Consider the following 21,334-nt stretch of genomic DNA (forward strand, 5'->3'; position numbering starts at 1 on the left):
TTTGCACCTTCTGGAAAAGCAGGGAAGGAAAGAAATAAGAAAGCCAGCTGCCTAGGCCCCCTAATAATACTGCGGCTGATGCATTGCCTTCAGTGTTTTGATCTGGGACGTGTTTTGTTGCCATTAAGTCTGAGGTTGGATGAGAGCATGTGAGCCCTGCAAAACGCACGACAGCCACTCCCTGACTCAACCAAGGAGCACACTTTCAATTCGAAAGTTTACAGAGCCAATTTATGCATGTATATTTTCAACGACACAGAAGGAAAAACATTTGGTCTCTCTGCTGCCATCCCGATCGCCTCCATCATAGCAGCTGTAAACAGAGAGAGACGCATAGTAATCCGTTTGATAAATGTAAAGCGAAATGAAGCTATCAGCTGAAAGCAATTTTCAGGCCAGTGTGCGGAGCCAGCGTCTCAGGATTTTCACTCCTCCATCGATCATGAGCCTCTGGTCCAGGCCAAGATACACAATGCCCCCAAATTACAGACATATGGACCTGGGAACAGTGAAAACCTGCCCATTTCCTCTGTCTATGTACTACCTCAAACCTGTTTTTTCAGTCACCCTTGTGTTTTTCTCCATTAGGGATGATGCTATTCAATGCAAAACCTAGTATTGTTCATGCCAGTTTTTACATTAGGCTGAGGTTTTACATTGAAGTCCCCACAAAACCATGAGCTACATTTGCCATGTCCACCAATGTGACCAAATCCACTAGAATGATGTTCCATTTGGGAAAAGAATGAAGTTAATGACTTGAAAGAATAAGCAGCAAAGAGAAGCACAGCAATTTAGTTCTGAGTGAGTCAAAAAAAAAAAGTGTGTGCCTTTTTTATTCCAACTGTAATCCTTACAAACAATAGGAAAACATGTGCATTTTTAGCTCAGCAGCTGTGAATGCGAAACAAATGTTGGCAATGCCTTGTTGTGAACACTCCCGCACCATCCTGTAAAGACCAGAGTTTACATTGACTGCTGCGCTTTCTTACATAAACATAGAGCCTGTGGCATCACTCTGATTAGGAGGAGGACCCCCAAATCACATTAAAACTTCATCTGTCCTCCCATTTGTTTGTTTGAAGACTTGAGGACAGGGTGGAGGGGGGTTTATAGCCACTGGCATGCTAAGGCCACTTTTGTTTATGCATGAGGAAAGCACACAAACATCAACCAAACACCACCTTTGAGATGCCAAATTTTATGACAAAGTTACCCGCATTTCCTTTTTTTTTTTTTTTTTTGTAAGGATGTGTCCAGCCAAAGTTATGTTTAATGCACAAGGTCATGGATGCTTGGAAGACTGTCTCCATTAGCCAAGCAGCTCCTTGGTTTTCGTGGCTAACTGCTTGTCAATGTCTGCTGTGTAGCTGTCCGCCATCTGTTGAACCTGCAAGACGACACACAGATGGCAGACATCAGGAATGGCAAGACACTACAGCTTCAACATTGCCTGCTATTGAGCCTTGAGCCATTGACTGTGAGAGGCAGATATTCAGCATGGAAGCATGCGGACAGAGAAACAGCCAGCCTTTTATTTCAGACCCCAACTCTAGTTCTGGAATGCCTAGAAGTGTTAAGTGTTTTGTCCTTGACACACCTGACCCAACATAGTTTCACAGGTTGGAGCCCAGAATCACTAAACCGTGTAGTTCTGGTCTGCTAGAGTGGCATACCCGTTGTTTTTTTAAAAAGCTAATTATATACTGCCACAATACACCAATTTTCATTCACCACTTCTGTTTCTTTAAAACACAATCAAGGTGTTTATACCTGCTTTTCTATCAAGCGGACAGTGTCTTCCGAGACCCCCTCCTTGGCCTTCTTGATGTGGACCAAGGCTTTGGTGCGTACTCTCCTAACAGACTCCTTAGCTTTGTTGCTGAACTCCTTTGCCAGCTTAGCCAGGTTTTCTCTGTGCTCTCGAGTCACCCTGCCAATCACAACAGCACACACATACAGAATTATGCCAGAAAGAATGGCATTTCATATGAAGACCTCATATAAAGAACCATTTTTTTGACAGTGTGGAATAATGAGTTTGATCTTTGCCTCCATTACTGTTCCAGAAAAAGCAGTAGAAATAAAATAAGTAAACAATATGTTGTTTTAAAACAGGCAAATCTTATACTAAAACATCAAAAGCAGATATTTTTTTCAGAACGAACTGAAAAGGGTTCCTGATTAAACTATTTCTTTCCACACAAACTATTTTTTCCAAATTTCTGCCGCAGAAGTGCCCCTCCCCCAGCCTCCTCCTTAATTGCCATTTTGCTATGAGCCATTTGTAAACAGTCCAAGAGCAGAGTCTGTTTACAGAAAACAATGCATGTAATTAGTGATTCCGAGCCAATCAAGCCTTGTGCTCTATTTATACATGCAAATACATGCGAGGAGGCTGTGCTGATTGCGGCTGCTGCGGCTGGCCCTTCCACTTTCTACTGCCAGAGGAGCACCTGCCATCGTCATAGCATCTATTGCAGTAGCGAGGCTTCACAATCAACTAGTTTTGTGGTGTACAGAATAACGGTAGAGCTGTGTGGCTGTTTTGCCTGGCAGGACAGGAGAGGAGTGGTTGGAGGCTACAGAATTTAGCGAGGGCCTTCTCACCTCAAAGAGAGTTGAACTGGGGAAAACAGACTGAAACAAGATATAGCAATGGCTAGGAATTTATTTTTGTAGTACATGTTAAACACCACTGAATTACAAACTTTTAAACCTCAAGCAGCTTACTGTAGTCTGTGGTATAGAAAACCAGAACACAAGCTTAAAAGCAGAGTAGCTTTCCGTATCAAAGTCAAACTAATGTTAATATTTATATAGTTTAATACTATACTATTTATTTCATGCAAAATGTCAAATGTAGAGCGGAAAGGATTGGATTTGATCCTTCATGGCTCCTTGATGATGTTTCATGGAATTGACAATTGTAAATATTGAAGTTATATACACGAGTGAGATATTCCAAAAAAAATAATGATCTTATAAAGTAAAGATGAAGAGCTTGTCAAACAAGTGGACAGAGAGAAGAGACAGGAGAGAAGGTGAAAGTGGTCAGAGAGAAGAGACAGGAGATAAGGTGAAAGTGGTCAGAGAGAGAGGCAGGAGAAGTTGAAAGTGATCGCTGGGTCTCAGCCCCCGGGCACCAGCCACTCACTTGGGAATGGGCACCCTTATGATGGTGCCCTCCACCTCTGGATTCAGTTTCATGCTGCTCTCCTGTAGAGCACGGGTGACTGCTGCAGTGGCCTGAGGATGGACACACACACACACACACACACACACAGAGAGAATTAATGACACGCAGCTGAGTCTGTTGTACCTGATACAAACACTCACAGACCCTTTTCAGTGCATACTACACACATGCATCCATCCTCTAACCTCCATCTAACCTCAGCCCTAGCCCACCAGAGTACCCACACACAAGCTCTTTGATCCAAGGTGAACTGGGCAAAATCTCCCTTTACTGGATCTCTAGAGGGGTGTGTAGAGGGGCGAGGCTCTGTGTGTGTGTGTGTGTGTGTGTGTGTGTGTGTGTGTGTGTGTGTGTGTGTGTGTGTGTGTGTTGAACCCCCGCAGGGCACTGTCAACACATGCTCCTCTGGGACAGGGCTGCGGGGCAGCAGTGCAACCTCGTGACCTCTGGTGACCTGCTCTCCCCACTGGGCACAGTACAGCAGCCTCAGGAGCAGACAGCTGCCAGCACTGTGGTTGCAGTAATAAACTTCTTGAAAGTATTAATAGTTATTAAGAGTAATGGAGAGTGAAGTCTGAATTTGTTTGCTGGAGTGAAGAGGTAAAAGGTGCCCATTCTGGGTACAACAACAACAGCTGTGATATAAGAGAACACAAAAGGTAAGTGATTTAAAAACGCTGCAACTGAGCAGAGTGAACTGAATTCAACATAGTGTAATAATTTGTCAGAGGCAGGGTATATTTTGTGGTTTCTTTCCCAAACTGATACAGAAGTGGTCGGATTCTGCAGAACATCTCGCGATGAATGACACACATATTAGTTTGCCCTGTGAGTTTCATTCACCCCCCCCCCCCCCACCTCCCCCAAACAGCCCAGACTCTTACGGTAATTAAAAAAAAGCTCCTGGTTCTGGTTAACATGTTAAAAATAGTGACAGACCTCTGCGTTTATGATTAAAAATGGGCTGAGACTTCAAAGATCGGTAAAGCTAAAGCAAACACGGCGGTACTAGCTGTGGAGAGCCAAGAGGCAAACGTTCGTTGGTGTTAATGACTGCTCTCTGTGGAGCTCTGCTAACAATAGCCACTGGGGGTTTCCAGCCAGGCTGTACCTTCCCTCGCTTGTTAATGAATGACTGGAAAACAATGGCCTCTCTAGCAGAGGCGTGCATAATGGATTAGAATAATTATAAAGCTGTTTGCTTTTGGGTCTGGCCAGTCACATTGCTGTTTGGGTTTTGCAGGCCTGTTAGGTAAGGGCCAGTTACTATACCAGTGAAGGGCAGTATGAACTTACTCCTTAATGCCATGTAGAGTCCTCGTATTTTACCTTAACTTAAAAAGTGATGAACAGGAAACCAAATAGATTTGCAAGTACCTGATGGTAGTGCAAATCATATTACTGCTCCAGTCAGTATTCAGTGCAGTTTTTTGTTAATCGCAACATACAAAAGTTTACAATATTAAGACAGGCAAAAGACTTAAAAAGTTTGTGCTGCAATGCTGGTTTTTGGGTTGAGCACAGCAATGAAATAAGACCCTCAAGCAGGAGGAACCAAAAGGAAAGCGCATTAATCTCATTTACAGACTTATCTTAGCATCAGGCCACTCTCATTAATAACAGCAGAAAGCTGATATCAGACAGAGTGGACAAGGGTGTCGAAGTAGAAGAAGGAACAAGACAGAAATGTTGGAGGGCTGTGTGTTTACATGAGTGGGTGCGTGTTAGAGAGAGCACACATCAATGCAAGTGTGTTTGCAAGCATGCTTGCGTGTGTTAGAAAGAGCACACATTAACACAGATCCGTGCTGCAGAGGGCAGTGTGCGGTCATTTCCTGATCTGTGTCAGACTCCTGGCCTCTGCTTCAATCGCTCCCTAAGAACAAAGGGCTTCAGCCCCCCTACGATCAATCAATTCCCCAAGACCTGGCTAAGTTGGGTCCACCACACTCAGATTACAGCACAGGATGGGAGTGTGTGAGCGAGTGTGTGCTCTGTGTGTGTTCAGCTCTCATATGCAGCTGCAGAGACTACACTGTCTTTACCTCTGGGTTGCTGGTCATGTTGACCACCATGAGCTGTGATGATTTCATGGAGATCTGTCCAAGTTGGTTTAGAGGGCATTTACCATCCTTGGTGGTCACCAAGATGTGGTCCAGTGCACCTGGAAACAGTCTATTGAGTCAGTACAACAGAAAGGAAGAATGCAAATCACAGCACTACAGTCATCAAAAATACTGAAAAAGGTCATTTAAAGGTCTATTGAAAATGATAATATGTTTTAAATACTATAATTTGACTGGTGGTACTTGAATTATGTGAAGAATTCATTCACCCATGATTCATCTGAGAGGCCATTGCACACAGGTAATAGCATACAACCATTAACACACAACCACCCAACATGGACCAGCAAGATTTCCTATAACAGCAGAATTCATAATATTTCATTTCATAATATAAAAATGTCAGTTACCTTTAACATTTTTCCCATACTGTATCCCAACTAAAACCATTACTAGGCCTAAATCATGGGAAATTTTATTTGGTTGTTTTGTAATAAGGATAGTCCAAAACTCAAAGACACCATATCTTGACTGCATATAAACAGTACAGAGGCTTCATTAACATACAGATGCATACATATGCAGCAACATCCATGAACTGCTTGTACAAAAAGTGCTTGTATCAATTAACATGTTCAATAAATACATTGTCAATTTGAATAGACAAAGAAAAACAATGAGAAATAACTCTCTCTCTCTCTCTGGAGGTGAACAGTTCACTTTCGCCCTCTGCACCTTCTCAAGACTGCAAACAAACGCATCATGCCAGCATGTCTCCTCCCTTCATCTGCCATCCCTCACACACTGCTGCTTCCCCTATTCCCCTCTCCCATGTTGCTTCACCTTCTGACAGTCTCCCAGTTCCTACTCTCATTTTCTCCCGCTCCTCTAATTCTATTATTTGTCTTACCTCTCTCTTCTGCCTGAAAAATACCACATTCTACAATTATTCTTTCTGCACTTTTAGCTTTTCAAGATACACAAGATGGTTTTGCGGATTGCGGATTTCCACCGAAGCCAAGCGTTCGTGAAAAGCGAAAATGTCCACATTTGTACCACTTTCATGACGACTACAGTATTTTCAAAACTTGCCACTTTAATTACAGTTAGTCTAGTCACACGACAGGGTTAACAGAGCAGATGTGGCTTAAAAAGAATCAAACTTCCATTTTGTCATGAGGGAGAGCGCATGCCCCGACAGTGAGCGCAAACTTTGGCTGCCGGTTTTGGATAATGAGTGGACATGCCCTGTAAGACTGTGTCTCTAGTCCCTATCTCTCTTTCCCTCCCACTCTCTCCCCCTCTACCCCCGCCTCTCTCTATGTGCACGCCTAACTCAGTTACCTGGTTCCTCTCACATCTGCTAACGCTTCCATACTACAAGCTGCCATTTCCTCCATTACAAAACGATGAGGATCAACTGAGAGGCTATTAACCGATTGAGCTCTTCCTGGTCATGCCACCACCTCCTGCCCCCTTCAGCGGAAAAGACCAAAGGTCACGCAGAATGCAGAAAAAGAGTGTATTCATCAATATTACAACTTCTCTTCAAAACCAAAGACAATTCTCCAACTCATGGTTCCTTCTCTCAGCAGCTCCTGCTCTGATAAGCATCCTCATAGCATTTCTTTGTCAGACAGCTCCAATTCACCATTTACATCAGCCTACTACCTTAAGATAATTAACAAATCCAGGTGGTTGGAACAAAATCTGGATTTTTAATCTCTGAACCTGAACTGTCCACTGTTTACTGATTTTCCTTGTCTGCTCCAATATGCACAGTCAACAAAAACTATGACAATTAGCTAAGTGTCCAAACAGAGAAAACAGTAAAGCATACAGCGTTGTGGACCTTGAAGCTCTTAGGTTGCCCATCACCAGGTTAAAAGCACACGCCATATGGAAGCCAAGGGCTCGCCTGTGCTCAATTTAAAGCATTCAGAACAATACAAATGTATCAAGAAAACAAAATTCATAATTATCCATATGCAGCCTCAGGGCAAAGTGGGGAGAGGAAGAGTGCAGACAGGTCATCACATTAATCTGCAGGTTTGCCTCCACCTTTCCAGTCAAGGTGACTCTCCAGTCCCCTCCTCCACAACAAAAACACATGCCATAATCAGGCCCAGATGACTATAGTTCCTCCTTTAAAAGAAATGATGTCATACTAGTCCAACTTCTACTGGAGCTCAGAGGCTAGACAGCCCTTCGGGGTAAAACTGCAGAGGTTTGAAGGGACAGCAGAGCGAGTGAAGGAGGAGGAGTGAAATGGTTAATAGGTGACAGAAACGAGCAACGTTCCTGGCGTTGTGACCACTTGTCCGTAATGTCCTCAGCATAGCCACTAGAGACTGGGATGGATTGAGGTAAATAGGTCTGACCTGGATGTACTCAAGGAAGCAGGACCACAAACACGATAAGTGTCCTCACCTCATGGAACAATAGTGAAAGATAAAAATAATTCATGGATGGATCTTTGTATACTGACCCTTGGGGAGGATGCTCCTCTAGCCTTACAAAACATCATTAGCAACTATAAGGTAACCCCTGATGACCTTGTGGAGCCTGTGCACCAGGAGAGGCTGGTCTTCGTGGGATAGAGACATGGCTGGTGTTTGCGTGCTTGTGAAGTACAATCCTGACCTACCTGGCGAGGTTCGGATTCCCAGATTGCGGCTGAAATCCTCCTTCAGTGTGGCCAGCACAGTGGCCATGTCTTCCTGTACCTCCTCCAGGCTGATGATGTCCTCCACCAAAGCAGCATTGATGCTCACTTTGGCTACCTGTCCCTTGGCTTTTGCTGGGGTGGGTATGGGGTGGGGCGCAGTGGAGTGGGTATGGAGGATTAAATATGTTCACTACTGGTTTCAAAGACAGATAGAGAGAAAGAAAGGAACAAAAGGAGTTGCCTGCATGCTGGTAAATGATCACTGCTATTACATATGAAAGCAAGACAAGAGGAATTACCCATGCACTCAAATGCACCACTCCAGTGAACCTAGCAAGCACTGGAGAGGAGAGGAGAGCTTTCTTAAAGAACAAACGCAAGGCCCCCTGCACCCCTATGAGAAGCCCTTTGAAATGGTCCATGGGGCATATGTGTTGTGGCTCAGAGGAAGAGGAGCGATACAGCTGCTCTACTGACCTTTACTTTTCTTTGTGGCGTAATGGCGGACATAACAGGGCGGAGGGATGACAACATGCGGGCAGCCATGTTGTAGGAGAGGAGACACTCTTGTGCTGGTCGCTTGCACCCCTCTTATGAAGGACACTAGAGGTCTTAGCCGACCAGACGCCATATCTTTTACAAAGGACACACTGCACAGCCAAAGGGGAATTACATATCAGACACTGATGCAGATTTTTCTATATATTCATCATGATCTCAAGGTCTAACACCATCAATGATGGTCCTAAGTATTCCCCAGAAACAGGGATGATTATAACCCTAATACAGAATACAACAAACAAAATCAGGGTTCATACAAAGTCAAAGATAGCTTGTTTTTCTCCCTTTTGCTTGGCTGACTTTTTGGCTCATTATCAAGCTTAGGTTATAGCTAATAGAGTGGCAGATAGCAAGCTTCTTGCTAACCTTCTGTAAAAACGTAATGTAATTAATACTCGATACATTAGATATTTTCAACTTAGTTATCATTTACCCTTACCACCAGGGGGCGCATAGCATTTGTGAAACCATTTCTTCATTCAAATTTTAGGAGATCCTCTTTTAGGTACAATCATTTGGATTGCGAGCTCCAAAGTACAGCTAACCAGACAAATGTAATTCTAATGGGAGCTAATCATAGCTATACGCACTATGATTAAGTATTATAAACCTATTTAAGAACAGCCCATGTCCTCTTTAAGCGGCAAGTATCATCCCAGCCAAAATAAAACCTTGCTTATTGTTTTCAGAGTGGCAGCCGGTGAGATGGGTCAGGGCCCGTGTGTTTTTACAGTTGTATGCCATCACGTCAGTGATAGGTAGGTAGACAGCACGGATCTAAAAGCAGTCGCTCCGTCTTCTATCACCAAAACAAGCACGCGTCGCGATTTTTATCAGGTCTCGTTGACGGCGTGTGGTGGCTTCAATGAACAGCTGCTGCGGTTGAAAGCAGATCAAAACGGGAAAAGGTGACTCTAACAAGTGTAGCCGTCTAGCGAGAGAAGAGGAGAAGACAGAACGGGCATGATGGCAGCTTTTAGAAAGCATACGAAGCGGAAAAACGGTTTCCCAGGTGGTCTACACATCTCTGACAGGACGGGACAAGAGCAGCTGGCGCGACTTGATTGTCCGAGATCGCCTCATGAAAGGAGTGTCTGCAGTTCAATCCGCTATGTCCTTATCATAGGTGATAAGACGATGTTGCATATTAATACCAGACAAACGTGGTTGTGACAGTAGGTCCACCAGAAGAAATGTCTCAAAAGTTGTCGGTGGCCATCGCAGACATAATATAGTAGATGCAAGGACAGCTTTGAAATGAGCCAACATTCCTTAACAGAAAAGTACATAAACATTTTCATTTTATGGGCATTCAAAGGAATCATTCACACACCTAAGGTTATCTAGCTAGAATATGATGGTAGATATTTAATGGCAGATTGTTCCGTGAAGTATATACATTAAACTGTGATTGGTCAATTTAGAATTCGTGCATATAATGTTCCATAGAATATTGGAACACATTCTTTTTACGTTCCTAGCCATGTCGCTATGTTGTGGCTAACTAGCTAAATATAAAAATCTAACTATGAAACGTACTCTATCCTTTAAGATTTACATTCGTCTGTAACCATGTAAAGCGATTATACTTCGACTATTTAAAGTCACGTTTCCAATAACTATAAAATGTAATTATTAGAGTTTAAAAAATGAGGCAAGGCTTTGCTAGGCATCTAGGTGAGTTAACTAGTTAGCTAACCTAGCTAGCTATATACTGTACGATGCTAACACGCTTCTGGATAGATGGCTAGCTAGCTAGTTGGAACCACACCGTAACGATATTTAAGACAAATGAATTAATGTGCATTTACTCTACTCATACAGGCAAACTTACCCAAATGTATAGGCCAATGTACACTAATTCAAAATACAAGTCGTCCAGTGTTACACGTGCAAATGTCATCAGAAATGTTTGTGTTAAACGTCATCGCATAAAGCCGTAAACGTCATTTGATTGCGTCTTTCTTGTTGTCTTTCTAGCGTACCTAGCCTATGTTAGCTGGGTTAGCAAGTAGTCAGTCGTGGTTTATAGGTAGCTAGGTAAACGATATGATTTGTTTTTGAGACATTAATAGTCGCGAGTTTAAAAAAAAATAAGGAAGATTGTACGGTAAGTGAAAATAAATTTACTCGCAACAGACGGTGGTTATCTAGCCAGATAGCCTACCTAACATTAGCTACATAACGCTAGCTAGCTAGATCCTGGCAAATAACGTTTGCTACATTTTGCTAACTAAATAACATATGTTAGCTAACGCTACATAAGAAGTATTTGTTGAAGTTTGATTTAGTTGGCTATTTAGCTATCTAACTAGTTAGCTTGTACCGAGCTACGTTAAACACGTTTCTTCAACGTCATAAAGTAATAACATTTATGAGAAGTTGGTTAATATTTGCTACATAACTAACTAGCTGTAATGTTGTCAAGCGCAGAATTTGCCCTGTACTGATCTTTTAAGGTAACTACACACCTTGCTAGCATGGAATCGTGCATAGAAACGATGTTCAGTCCCTCGTTATTCTCGTATTTTTAAAGAAAAAAAAGTGAAAGTTGAGAGGTATGTGATTTTGCAAATCTCAGAGTAGCTCTCATAGTGTTCTGACGGTGTATGTATGTGTGTGTGAGTGTGTGAAAACTTAAAGATGGTGTATGGAGCATTTTAAAGAAATTGAATATATAACTTTCTCTTTTCAGGAGCCCAATGCAGTCAGCTGCAGAAACGGTGGAGAATGCCTCCATACTTTCAAGTGGGTCATCACAGGAAGGACATCGTCTGTGGATTGGCAACATTGATCCTAAAATCACAGAGTGAGTACCTCACCCATATGGCTGCCTCAGCCCCTTGTGGGCAGGCCTGTGCGCCTGGAAACATGATTGATTAGCTTGTTGTGTATGTGTTTGGTGCTGGAGAATGAGCAGATGACAGCAGAGTGTGTGAAAGAGAGCCATTCCAGCATCAAAACCTGCTTTGCTTAGTGGCTTCTGCCTCTTCCAACTCACCTGGCATGTTTATTCTGTCAGCCTGTAGCCGCTGCTCAAGGTAGTGGGGGGAAGGAGAGAGGAATCGAGGGAAGAAGAAAGAAAGAAAGAAAAGGAGAAATGTCACACTTTGAGAGAGAGCTGCTGGAAAATGTACAGCTTGCCTGGGCTGGTGTCTAGACAGGCGTTTCCTTCCCCCACGACCTGTTGCTTTTCTTTAAATAACGTGCTTGAATGAGAACAGCAGCAATACCCATGGCCTGGTGTATGGGAAGATTAATTGGTTCACATGTACTCAGTGTTTGTTGTAGCAAGCTCCATTTCAGAGTCAGGGCACACAGAGCACTGCAAATCCTGCTGGGTGAAGTCAATGCTCACCTAACGTCTTCTTTTTTTTTTTTCCCTCTGAGGTTTCCAAATAAGTGGATAATTGAAAGCACTATTAGTTGTGGAGTGTGAGTGCACTTGTAATTTCTCCACTGTAGCTATGTAGGCTGGGCGTCATGGTGATTGATGGGAATGTAGAGGATATGAGGTAGAAGCTGAGAGTGACACAAGGCGATTGGTCGCCACTTGAAAAAGGGAGGTTATACTGGAGCACAGCTCTCCTCAGGGTCTCAGCAGGATAATGCTGCATATGAGAGGCCACAACTAACATAAATTGAGTGCCATTAGACAAACACACACACACACACACACACATACTTTTGCCTCTTTTTTTTTTATGAGTATAACTAATGTTACCATTGTAAATAATTATCCCCATAAAACGATACATTTGAACAATAGTAAATCTTCCTTCTTTCCATGTGTTCCAACTCTAAGGCAGTTACTTAGAAGGGCATTGCCAGGGCTCCATGAGAAACCAGACTGTTAAAATCGCTCACACTGCCTGTCATTCTTCCCCTACACACACTTTCCACTTTACCACCTCTTGCTCCACTCCATCACCTCACTCCCTTCTGGGGCTACTGAGCAAAGAACTGCAGCTCTTGGCAGAAAAAAATAATTTGGCCCAAAAAATCCTTTTCTGCAACACGCATACCTTCCACAGGAGTTAAACACTTTCATAGGGCATTGGTAGTTCATTGGTTAAGGCACTTTGGATAAAAGCGTCAGCTAAATACCGTAAATGTCCCCTTTCATATTGTAGTTGTTGTCATATGTCGTCACAGTTTGTTTGCACTGTATTTTCAAATGACATTTCAACCATATTTTATTCTGTAGGAAGAATGACCACAAACTAAACTATGGCAGCAGTTCACCTGTTGATGTGACCTCAGGTGCTGAGGGAATGTTGGGTTGTGAGAAAGGCATTAGTTCCTTAGCTGTCTGTTTTGATACTATCGCTAAACCTCACCAAGCTCACATTTCAGGCATATTTCTGTTCTCCTCACTCATGCACATGTCTTCAGCCAAACAAAAACACTCATTTACCTCTCAGGACCGTTATTTTTCCCTACAGTTTTCCTTCTTCCCTTTCCAACACTGCTCCGTCAAACAGGAGCTCCTGTCGCAGCTAAACACAGGTACGTTGATGTATCTAAGCTTCACAGGGGGTTGCTTAGAGGCTGGTGACGGCGTCCACATGTGCTGAAGGCAGTTTGTGCCTCTGCTAAGCATTGTCCACATGAGGGGTAGGTGAGAGGGGACAGGAGGCCACTTCCACTTAAATGGCAAACACTGAGGAAGGAGACATTTCACAGGACTCAAGAACATAAGATGACGTGTCTGAGTAGTGCTGGTGTTGCAGTGGTTCCCAGTTGCTATCCTGGAGCGTAGCCTAGTGTTTTCTGTGTAGCCACCCATTTCCCACAAGTCTAATGTTCAAGCTCTTCATGAATGGAATGGGACATGTAGGAGGAATCCATATTGAACTGTTATTGCACAGGTACTAATGAACTGGGAATGGAAAATAATGCCATGTTGACTTGTGATTTTTCTCTTTACGTCTCCCTGGCTTTTAACATCTCATTCAGCCCTTACCTCAGTACCCCGCAAGCACCAGTTGGTAGTGAATGGTCACAGGTCAGTGGGATAGCAGGCCTCTTGTTCCTTTGGCTCAGGCGCATGTCTTGCTTTTGCTATCAAAGATAACAACATTTTGAAGTGCTGACCAGATGAATGCCACAGGTTGTGGTTGTGTATCAGGCCTCCACCAATTCATCAATCCCCGCTCTGTCCGGAAGACCTTGCAGTTGGGGCTTGAGTGGGTGGAGTCTGGGAAAGTGCGAAATGCATCTCTGAGTGAAAGCTCTTGGGAGAAGAAGGGAAAACATTAAGACAGCAGCCAGGACCCCCAGTTCTACCTCAGCTCCTGCCATTCCAGGAATAAAAATAACTACAAACCAATCCGAAACAATAAAGCCAGATGACTTTAAACAAAAAACACAACAAAACAACAACAGTTTACATAAATGTGGTTGCGGTGGCATTTTCTTTCTACATTGTTTTCCTAATAGTTTTCGATACACACATGCACGCACGCACACACACACACACTTTACCACATTAACAGTGTTATGTTTTATAAATGAAGTTTGAATTGTGTGCTGCTGTTACTCATTGGTTGTGTTTGGATGCACTGTGCAGTGATACTGGTAAAACACTGACATTTTGTTTAGTTCAAGCAAACTACAACACATGGCTTCCCACTGCATGGTAGAATGAGTCTCCAGGTGCCTGAAGATCAGTGCTGTGCCAAATATGGATGCTTTGTTTGTATTAGCAACACGTTATCAGCTTGGACTGAATTGAGCAGCAAAAGTGAGTGATGCACTACAGGTGAAGAAACACAATCTCTTTAGGTTTTCTTGATAAGTCCACCTTTATTGGTAATGACAGATGATGTAAAACCGAGGAAACAGGAGTAGAAATCGATGAGATTGACTGTCCAGCATGCTGATTCCATGCTTTAGTGCCTGTCAGTACCATCTTCATGCTATTTTGGAAGCGCTAGTTTGTTCTGAGCACCCTGTGATTAGACACGTGTTGAGTGTATTTTTTTGTTTGTTTGTTTTCTTTGCATGAAAGATGAATGACTTGGGTTCTTGTTGAATGTTTTATTCTTTGAATGTTTGTTTATTCTTTCAAAATATTTTAGTGCAAGGACAAAGTGAAAATCCTAAATATCTTTAATATAAAAAGCAGCACTGCTATTGAATGGAATGGAATTGTTTGAATGCAGAATTAATACCTTTTTATCTATAATTACTTCAGAATGTACAATAAAAGCATTGGAACAGTACTACTTGGTAGTTCATTTTTGTTGTACTTTAGTTTTTTGAAATGTTTTTGAACATGTACATGTGTAAAAGTTTGCATTCCATTCTTTTATCTACATTTGACCCAAATCTGTTTTGTACTGTGATTCTAATTAATCCAGCAATGCAATGTAAATGCTTGGAGCAGTTAAGACTGTTTTGTTCTCTGTAACCATATTATTCGACTCTGACAGTTATAATATGGGAGTAGAGCATGAGCTGTCGTGTCAGCTACACCCAGATTATCCCGTTTCTCCCTCTATATGAGGAAAGTGAAGTGTCTTCAGACCATGTACAGCATGGTCAGATTAAGGGGTGTTTAAGGACTGTAAAATGAACAAAATCTACTGGCTTTGTTCAGGTCAAAAATGGAAAAGGGTTGGGTTTTGGAGATTTCCCTTGTCTCCTATTGAGCATTAATTTGTCGATCAACAATGTGGTTTTGTAACTGTTCATAGTTGTAGATGTTTGTTTGGAATCAAACTCCAGTGGGAATTCTGACTTCCTGTGTTTTATATTTTCATTGTCCTCATGCTGTATCCTTTGTATTGTGTGAATAAAAGATTTACTGCAGCTAAAAAGGTGTAAAGAGACCTGTCATTCTAATCAAGCCCATCTGTGGAAGGATTGTGATTTCACACCGAGGATCCTTCCCCTGTGGGCTTGGTTACTGTTTTATTGCTCTATCATCATGCAGATGCTCATAAATAAGTTGCCTAACCTATATATACTCCAGTATTTTTTTTCTGCAAAGTTTATGCATATTTTACACATTGGAAAGACCTTGAATGTGCCAAATTTAATCAATCAGATTAGTTTCTAAACCAAATCCTGCTTAAAATCTATTAAATTGCTCTAAACTGATACTGCCTTTTTTTGAATGATTCTTTTTAGGTATCACCTGGTGAAGCTCCTGGAGAAGTTTGGAAAAGTGAAGCAGTTTGACTTCCTGTTCCACAAGTCAGGACCTTTGGAGGGCCAGCCCAGAGGATACTGCTTTGTCAACTTCCACACCAAAGAGGTTCTGCTTCACTTTCCCCATGTTTATAGAGGTCTCTAGTCTTTGCTGAATGCCAATTATATTACACACACTATATTTCCTCTACTAGAGGCCTGGGAGCTTGAGGGTCCTACATAATATCTTAGCTGGGAAGCACTGTGCCTTCAATTTCCACATCTTTTCTAGCTCTTCTCTCAGCTTTTGGTATTTTTGGAGCTTTTCATGTTCCTTTGTCCTCATGTTGCAGTATCTTGGGATTGCTGCATTTATCACTATGGCCTCTTTTGCTCTTTGTCCATCACTACTATGTCCGGTTGGTTAGCAATTACCATTTTGTCCAAATGGATCTGGAAACGTTTAAAAAAAAATAAATAAATAAATTGTGTGTGTGTGTGTGTGTCTGAAGACCACATGCAGGGTTTTATGTAATGTATTAAAATACTTAAGTTTGACTTAAGTATGCATCATTTGCTAGTGCGTATACATTATACATGGACCACTGTCAGAAAAGATGTAATTTGCTATCTAAAAAGCAGTATGTGCAAGGCCACATCAAAACAAATGAATAGTGAGAGTTCTTTTCATCTTGGGTAATTGGCTGTTCTCCTACTCAGGAGGCAGAACGAGCCATACAGTGTTTGAATGGAAAGCTGGCATTGTCAAAGAAGCTGGTGGTGCGTTGGGCCCATGCACAGGTAAAGGTGAGTCTAGTAAAGTGTTAGAGAAACACTAGGGTTAAAGGTGAGTCTCTTACAAACAATTAGTGAAACACTAGCAGATAATGGTGAAGTTGTTTGTTTTTTCCCTCCCAGTAGACACTTACATTTACCTGCTAGTATTTTATTAGCAGTGTAATAGTAGCAGGTAATAGTAAAAGCCTCATTGTAGTAGTTAGGCTTAAACTTTTATCCCATTTAAAGCAGTTTCACTGGTTATAACTGCGGTCATTGCTTCTGCATGGGGTGGATCAGAAAGAAAATAGAAGCTACCGTGGAGTTTGAGTTGGATAGTTGCCACTGGCTTAGACAGCAGCAGTAGCTGGTCTGTGTGCTGAGGATGCCCATGCTGCAGACCGAGAGGCACTCCTCCACAGAGCCTGAACCCTAACAATAGGCAGCTGTTGCTGGGAGAGAGGAAATCCTGTATGGTTGAAAATCTTGCCCCTCCCACGCTCCCCTCCCCCATACCCACCATCCCTCTTCCCAGTCTTAGCAGAGTGGGACACCAGGCTAGGGTCAAGGTTAACAGGACAGACTTGTTGACAACAAGCGGGATGCATTGCTGGGCCAGTGGAAAGCGCATATGCGGGTGTTGGGTTGCAGTCTGCATTTTAACATGCCAGTAGGGGTTATTGAGTCTTTATCTCTCTCTGAGCATAATGTTGGAATTAGTTGGGTTGGGACTTCACTTATGCCACACTTTTTGGTGCCTCATTATTGGCTGTCAGATTCTTTAAACTGGAGTGTCTCATAACTGTTCCCCAGACACATTAGACATATTATCTGAAAACACCTAATAAGTAATACAGTCTGAGCGACATCACTATTGTTTATGGTTAATGAAGAGATGCAAGAAGAGAGGCGCTTTGTCCTCCATTTAAGCAAATGTTTAACTTTGGCAAAATCCAGCTTGATTTGTATATTTATTGTTTTTATAAATCCGCATTTAACTTTTCAAAGATTTAAGTTTTAGTATGAATTTAAGGATTTCGTGCAGTTTTAAAATGATCTGTTCCAGTCATATATTGTTGGGGTACTTCTATAATATTGCTGACAATATTTTGTCTCATTTTGTGTATTATTGATCAGCTGTCTTTCTTTCATGCTTATTTTCAGTCTTGAGATGATAACTGCAGTTTGGGTTAAGCAGGCTTTCTTGTTCTTCTCATTACAGGTTCACAGGGCAAACTGCAGGATTGCCACACTTAGGCAGTTTGGAGAGGAAGAAGCACACAGCCCAAGGCTGTGATGATCAGCTTCTCCCATACTGCCTCAGAGTGGGGATTTGCCCAGTATGCCTGAGTGTAAGGTGGAATGCACAGGCTTCTGTCAGTTATGGCCACTGCACTCCTCTCTCTGCCCTGCAGGTTGATTCCCCAGTCTTTTGATATATGTGAGCTGTCCTATATTGCATGTCTCACAGACGACTTCCCTGTGTCCTCTACCCCCTCGGTGTGTGTTCTCTTTTCAGAGGTTTGAGCCTTATAGGGGGGACAAGAACATGCCTGCCAGCTTGGAACCTTCATCGAGTGAAGCTGAGGAGCTGCCCACCTCTCTGAGGTTCTGCAGGTTTCTTTTAGATTTAAACCATGTCTCCTGTTCCTCCTGCCCTAGTGATCCTGCCACTCTTCCCCTCTCCCTCTGCTGCTCCTGCTCTTTCTCTTGCTCTCCCATGCACACATTCCAGTAGAAAACAAACAAGCAGTTTGCTCCAGTACCACGGCACTAGTTGTATGTCACGGTTATTTCCTTGAGACTGGTTGGCAAAATTGATGGAAGGTTTACCCCTTCAAAATGGGTGTAACATCAACAGGGCCTGTGTGCACCAAAGTAAAACATTAATTCTGTCTTGCTCTGTGTTTTTTATTGAAAGTGTGAGTGCAAAGATCAGGGCCATCGAAGCCAAGCTGCAAATGATGGAGGAAAATGCAGATGAAGAGTATTCAGGACCTTCTGCATACCTCTACAACAAACCCCCTGATAAGAGGGACAAGAGGCCCCAGCCGTATAACAGGCCCTTCCGCAGATACAGGAGATGATGGTCACTCGCAGTCTAGTCCGCTTTCCTGGTGTACCTGTGCTGAGGACATCCACAAGATATGCTGTGAACTTGTACACCAAGTCCTTATTTTTATGGCCAAGATCAGGACTTTAATTTCTGATTGAGAAGGAGAGTGTGAGTTATGAAAACATATGTGCTGACCCAGAAGAGGAGAATTACACCCAGCACCCCTTCACCCATCCCATGTGAAAAACATTTGTGTAACTGGTGTGAGCAGTATAATACATGTCTCCAGTGACTTTCTTGTTTGTTTGTTTGTTTGTTTTTAATTGATGATGAAAAGTGGGTTTCTTTTTTTTAAAGTTTTGTATGTTTTGTACCTTCAATTGAAAATGCTGAATCTTGTTCCCTCCTGAAATTGATATTCACACAGAACTGACCTTATCTAATCAGTGTGACCCAATATTGGTGTGTTCTTTTAAACTGTACCTTGCGTTGTAATCCTGAATTGCCTGAAGGTGTGTTGTACTTTATATTGTGAGGATGAAAATGTAATGATTTGTAATTGTATTGAAATTTACCCTTTAGACTAGGTATATTTTGTACAGATGGAGCACAGCATATGGCACAAAAGTGCCATAATCAAGTAGTTGTTTAGCTGTTGATTTATTCAAACTTAATTTTAGCCTCAACCTTCTTTAAAAGGGCTTTGTGGACGTGAACTTGGGAGGAAGAGGCGTGAGTGGTAAAAGCCAAGACATTACCAGGCTGTTGACGGCTTTGTCGCTGTTGTGTGTTGGCCTAACATATGTAAGTTCGGCAATATTTTGATAGCTTTTGCGCTCTATATTGTACTCAAAAGGATTAAAAACTTCAGAACAAACTCACTTCACCTTATTTTCTCCATGTCGATTTGGAATTGCTTAGTTATGACAACTGTTCTCCCCGTTGACGCTGGATAAATGTTAGGATTATTTTTCGAACTGGGACAGCTGTGTGTTTTGGTAAATGCTGCTTTCTCCCAGTACGTTTCAGTGGCTGGAGTTGTGATCTATGCAATTAGCCGACTGTTCGATAATCATGGCAACACTCAGTGTATACCGGCTGCCCTCTCCCGAGTTAACGTTAGATTTTTACGCGAAGCCTTACGTCAACCATTCCCGGTTTTTTATGTTTGTTTGTTTTTTTTGCGTGGTTAGACTCGGTCATTCACGCACCGGTGCTGATATTGTACATCATCTCAATTTCTTTAGGGTCCCTTCAAGCACGGAGAAGACGAGTCGTTTTCAGAACTACTGAAAGGCGTTCTGTCCCTGCAGCACACGATAATAACCGTTTAGACAGCTGACCGTCAGTTGAAGCAAATTGCAGCGAATAAGGTTTGCGAGTCTGAAAATGATGCACGCAATATATCTACGTTGCATATGTAAATTCCGTAGTCTATACCCGTTTGAGCTAACCATAACGCCTAAAGAGTCCTCGGGTGCCAAACTATAGTAGGTTAATAGCACGAGCGGTAAATAGGAAAAATAAGTGTTTCCAAATAAGTAACTTAAGGTTGCAATCACGTACCTGTACGGAGTACAAGCATGTATACCGATGGCTCGCTCTCCCTTTATGCAGAAACCTTGTGTAGGCCTTTTTCACTGCCCCTGATATGGTGTATGTGAGAGACACAAGGCCTCCTAGAGCTTCAGAAGCACTTTGCTTGCACAGCTGACGGACCTCTGTCAGACACCTCCAGTTTCTCTGGAAAGCGTGTGTATTTATGTACTTTATATACATATAATACCCGTGTGTATGCTGAAGCAACTTTTATTTTTCCTGCGGAGTGCTATAAATTTTCATTTCGGTTCAGAAAATAAAGAAGATTAAAAGGAAGTAGCACGTTACCAAGCTAGATCAGCCGTCCAGTACTAAAATATATCGATTGTTTTCTCAGGGTGCAATAGAGTGTCGCATATTTCGCAACAAACAACACTGGTAGCTGTTTGAAGTCTTTAAAAGGACCCAACCAATTATATGGGTGGTATTAAAAATTCTATGCTAATTAAAGTTTTGACACACATGAATTTGTAACAGGAGGCAGTGTAGGTAGTTAATCTAATAGTTAAGCGCATTGTGCATTAAACTACATCTTCAAGTTCTCAATCTGAACAAAGGCGTACACGTTAATAATCAATAATAATAATCAATAATAATAAAAATAATAATAATATAATAATAATAATAATAATAATAACCACAACAGCACAAATCATTGTTGTTTAGTATGATATTTTTTGGTGTACCTTTGCGGGAACTTTATGGTACAGAGGATTTATCAGCTTCTGTTCTGTATTGTAGATTAATTAAAACACGGACGATCGAAATAATAAACTGATTAATTATTAAATTGTAATTTAAGTTTATTCCAACTCATGCCAATATCGGTTGTGCTAACGTGCATTATTATACGTTAGACATAGAACCCAAGCTCAGGTAATGTTTAATTTTTAGCTAATATGTTTAGCGTTACCACCTCAAACATATCAAAACAAATTTGCATTATAGTTTTGTATCTGAATGCACAATTTTAGTTTAATTTCATAGTTTGAGCGCTGCACTTTTTGAAACATAATTTAATTTGCTCAGCAAACGTTTTTCAGTCCATAATAATAATTTCAGTCCATATTAAAACGGTATAAATGATATCAGAAAAAAAAAGATAGCTCAAGCCGAAAACGCTTTATATACCATACTCAAGCATATTTGAATACTCAGTGCACGCCACCCTTAGAAAGGCATAGTCTGTTAGCAGCCAATAAATGTTCCCTCCCGCACTGATCTGCCAGCGTGCTAGTATACTTTCACTACATTTGCGCAAAGAGAAGGTA

The 21,334-nt window shown here is 42.0% G+C and overlaps 2 protein-coding genes across 8 annotated transcripts; one reads left to right on the forward strand and one right to left on the reverse strand.

Moving 5' to 3' along the window:
* Positions 1-793: 793 nt before the first annotated feature.
* mrrf (mitochondrial ribosome recycling factor) lies at positions 794-10,991 on the reverse strand. 6 transcript variants are annotated; one of them, XM_081702347.1, is made up of 8 exons: positions 10,329-10,403; positions 9,649-9,765; positions 8,411-8,583; positions 7,913-8,126; positions 5,245-5,374; positions 3,158-3,249; positions 1,774-1,933; positions 794-1,390 (listed from the first exon to the last, which is right to left on the reverse strand). In XM_081702347.1, the coding sequence occupies exons 3-8, from the start codon at positions 8,562-8,564 to the stop codon at positions 1,313-1,315; spliced, it is 828 nt and encodes a 275-aa protein (XP_081558473.1). In that variant the 5' UTR covers positions 8,565-8,583; positions 9,649-9,765; positions 10,329-10,403; the 3' UTR covers positions 794-1,312. The 6 variants fall into 6 exon arrangements, with proteins under 6 accessions (XP_081558473.1, XP_081558471.1, XP_081558472.1 ...); XM_081702345.1 differs by lacking the exons at positions 9,649-9,765; positions 10,329-10,403 and adding an exon at positions 10,966-10,991; XM_081702346.1 differs by lacking the exon at positions 9,649-9,765 and having other exon boundaries at positions 10,329-10,431.
* Positions 10,453-19,345, forward strand: rbm18 (RNA binding motif protein 18). Of its 2 annotated transcripts, none has more exons than XM_027007483.3 (6): positions 10,453-10,604; positions 11,190-11,303; positions 15,632-15,758; positions 16,352-16,438; positions 17,928-18,016; positions 18,330-19,345. In XM_027007483.3, exons 2-6 carry the CDS (start codon positions 11,197-11,199, stop codon positions 18,493-18,495), a joined length of 576 nt encoding a protein of 191 aa, XP_026863284.1. In that variant the 5' UTR covers positions 10,453-10,604; positions 11,190-11,196; the 3' UTR covers positions 18,496-19,345. The 2 variants fall into 2 exon arrangements, with proteins under 2 accessions (XP_026863284.1, XP_026863292.1); XM_027007491.3 differs by having other exon boundaries at positions 10,454-10,604; positions 16,352-16,432.
* The last annotated feature ends 1,989 nt before the right edge of the window (positions 19,346-21,334 follow it).

The sequence above is a fragment of the Electrophorus electricus genome, chromosome 19 (assembly GCF_041902795.1).
Source record: "Electrophorus electricus isolate QZ-2024a chromosome 19, ASM4190279v1, whole genome shotgun sequence".
NCBI lineage: Eukaryota > Metazoa > Chordata > Actinopteri > Gymnotiformes > Gymnotidae > Electrophorus > Electrophorus electricus.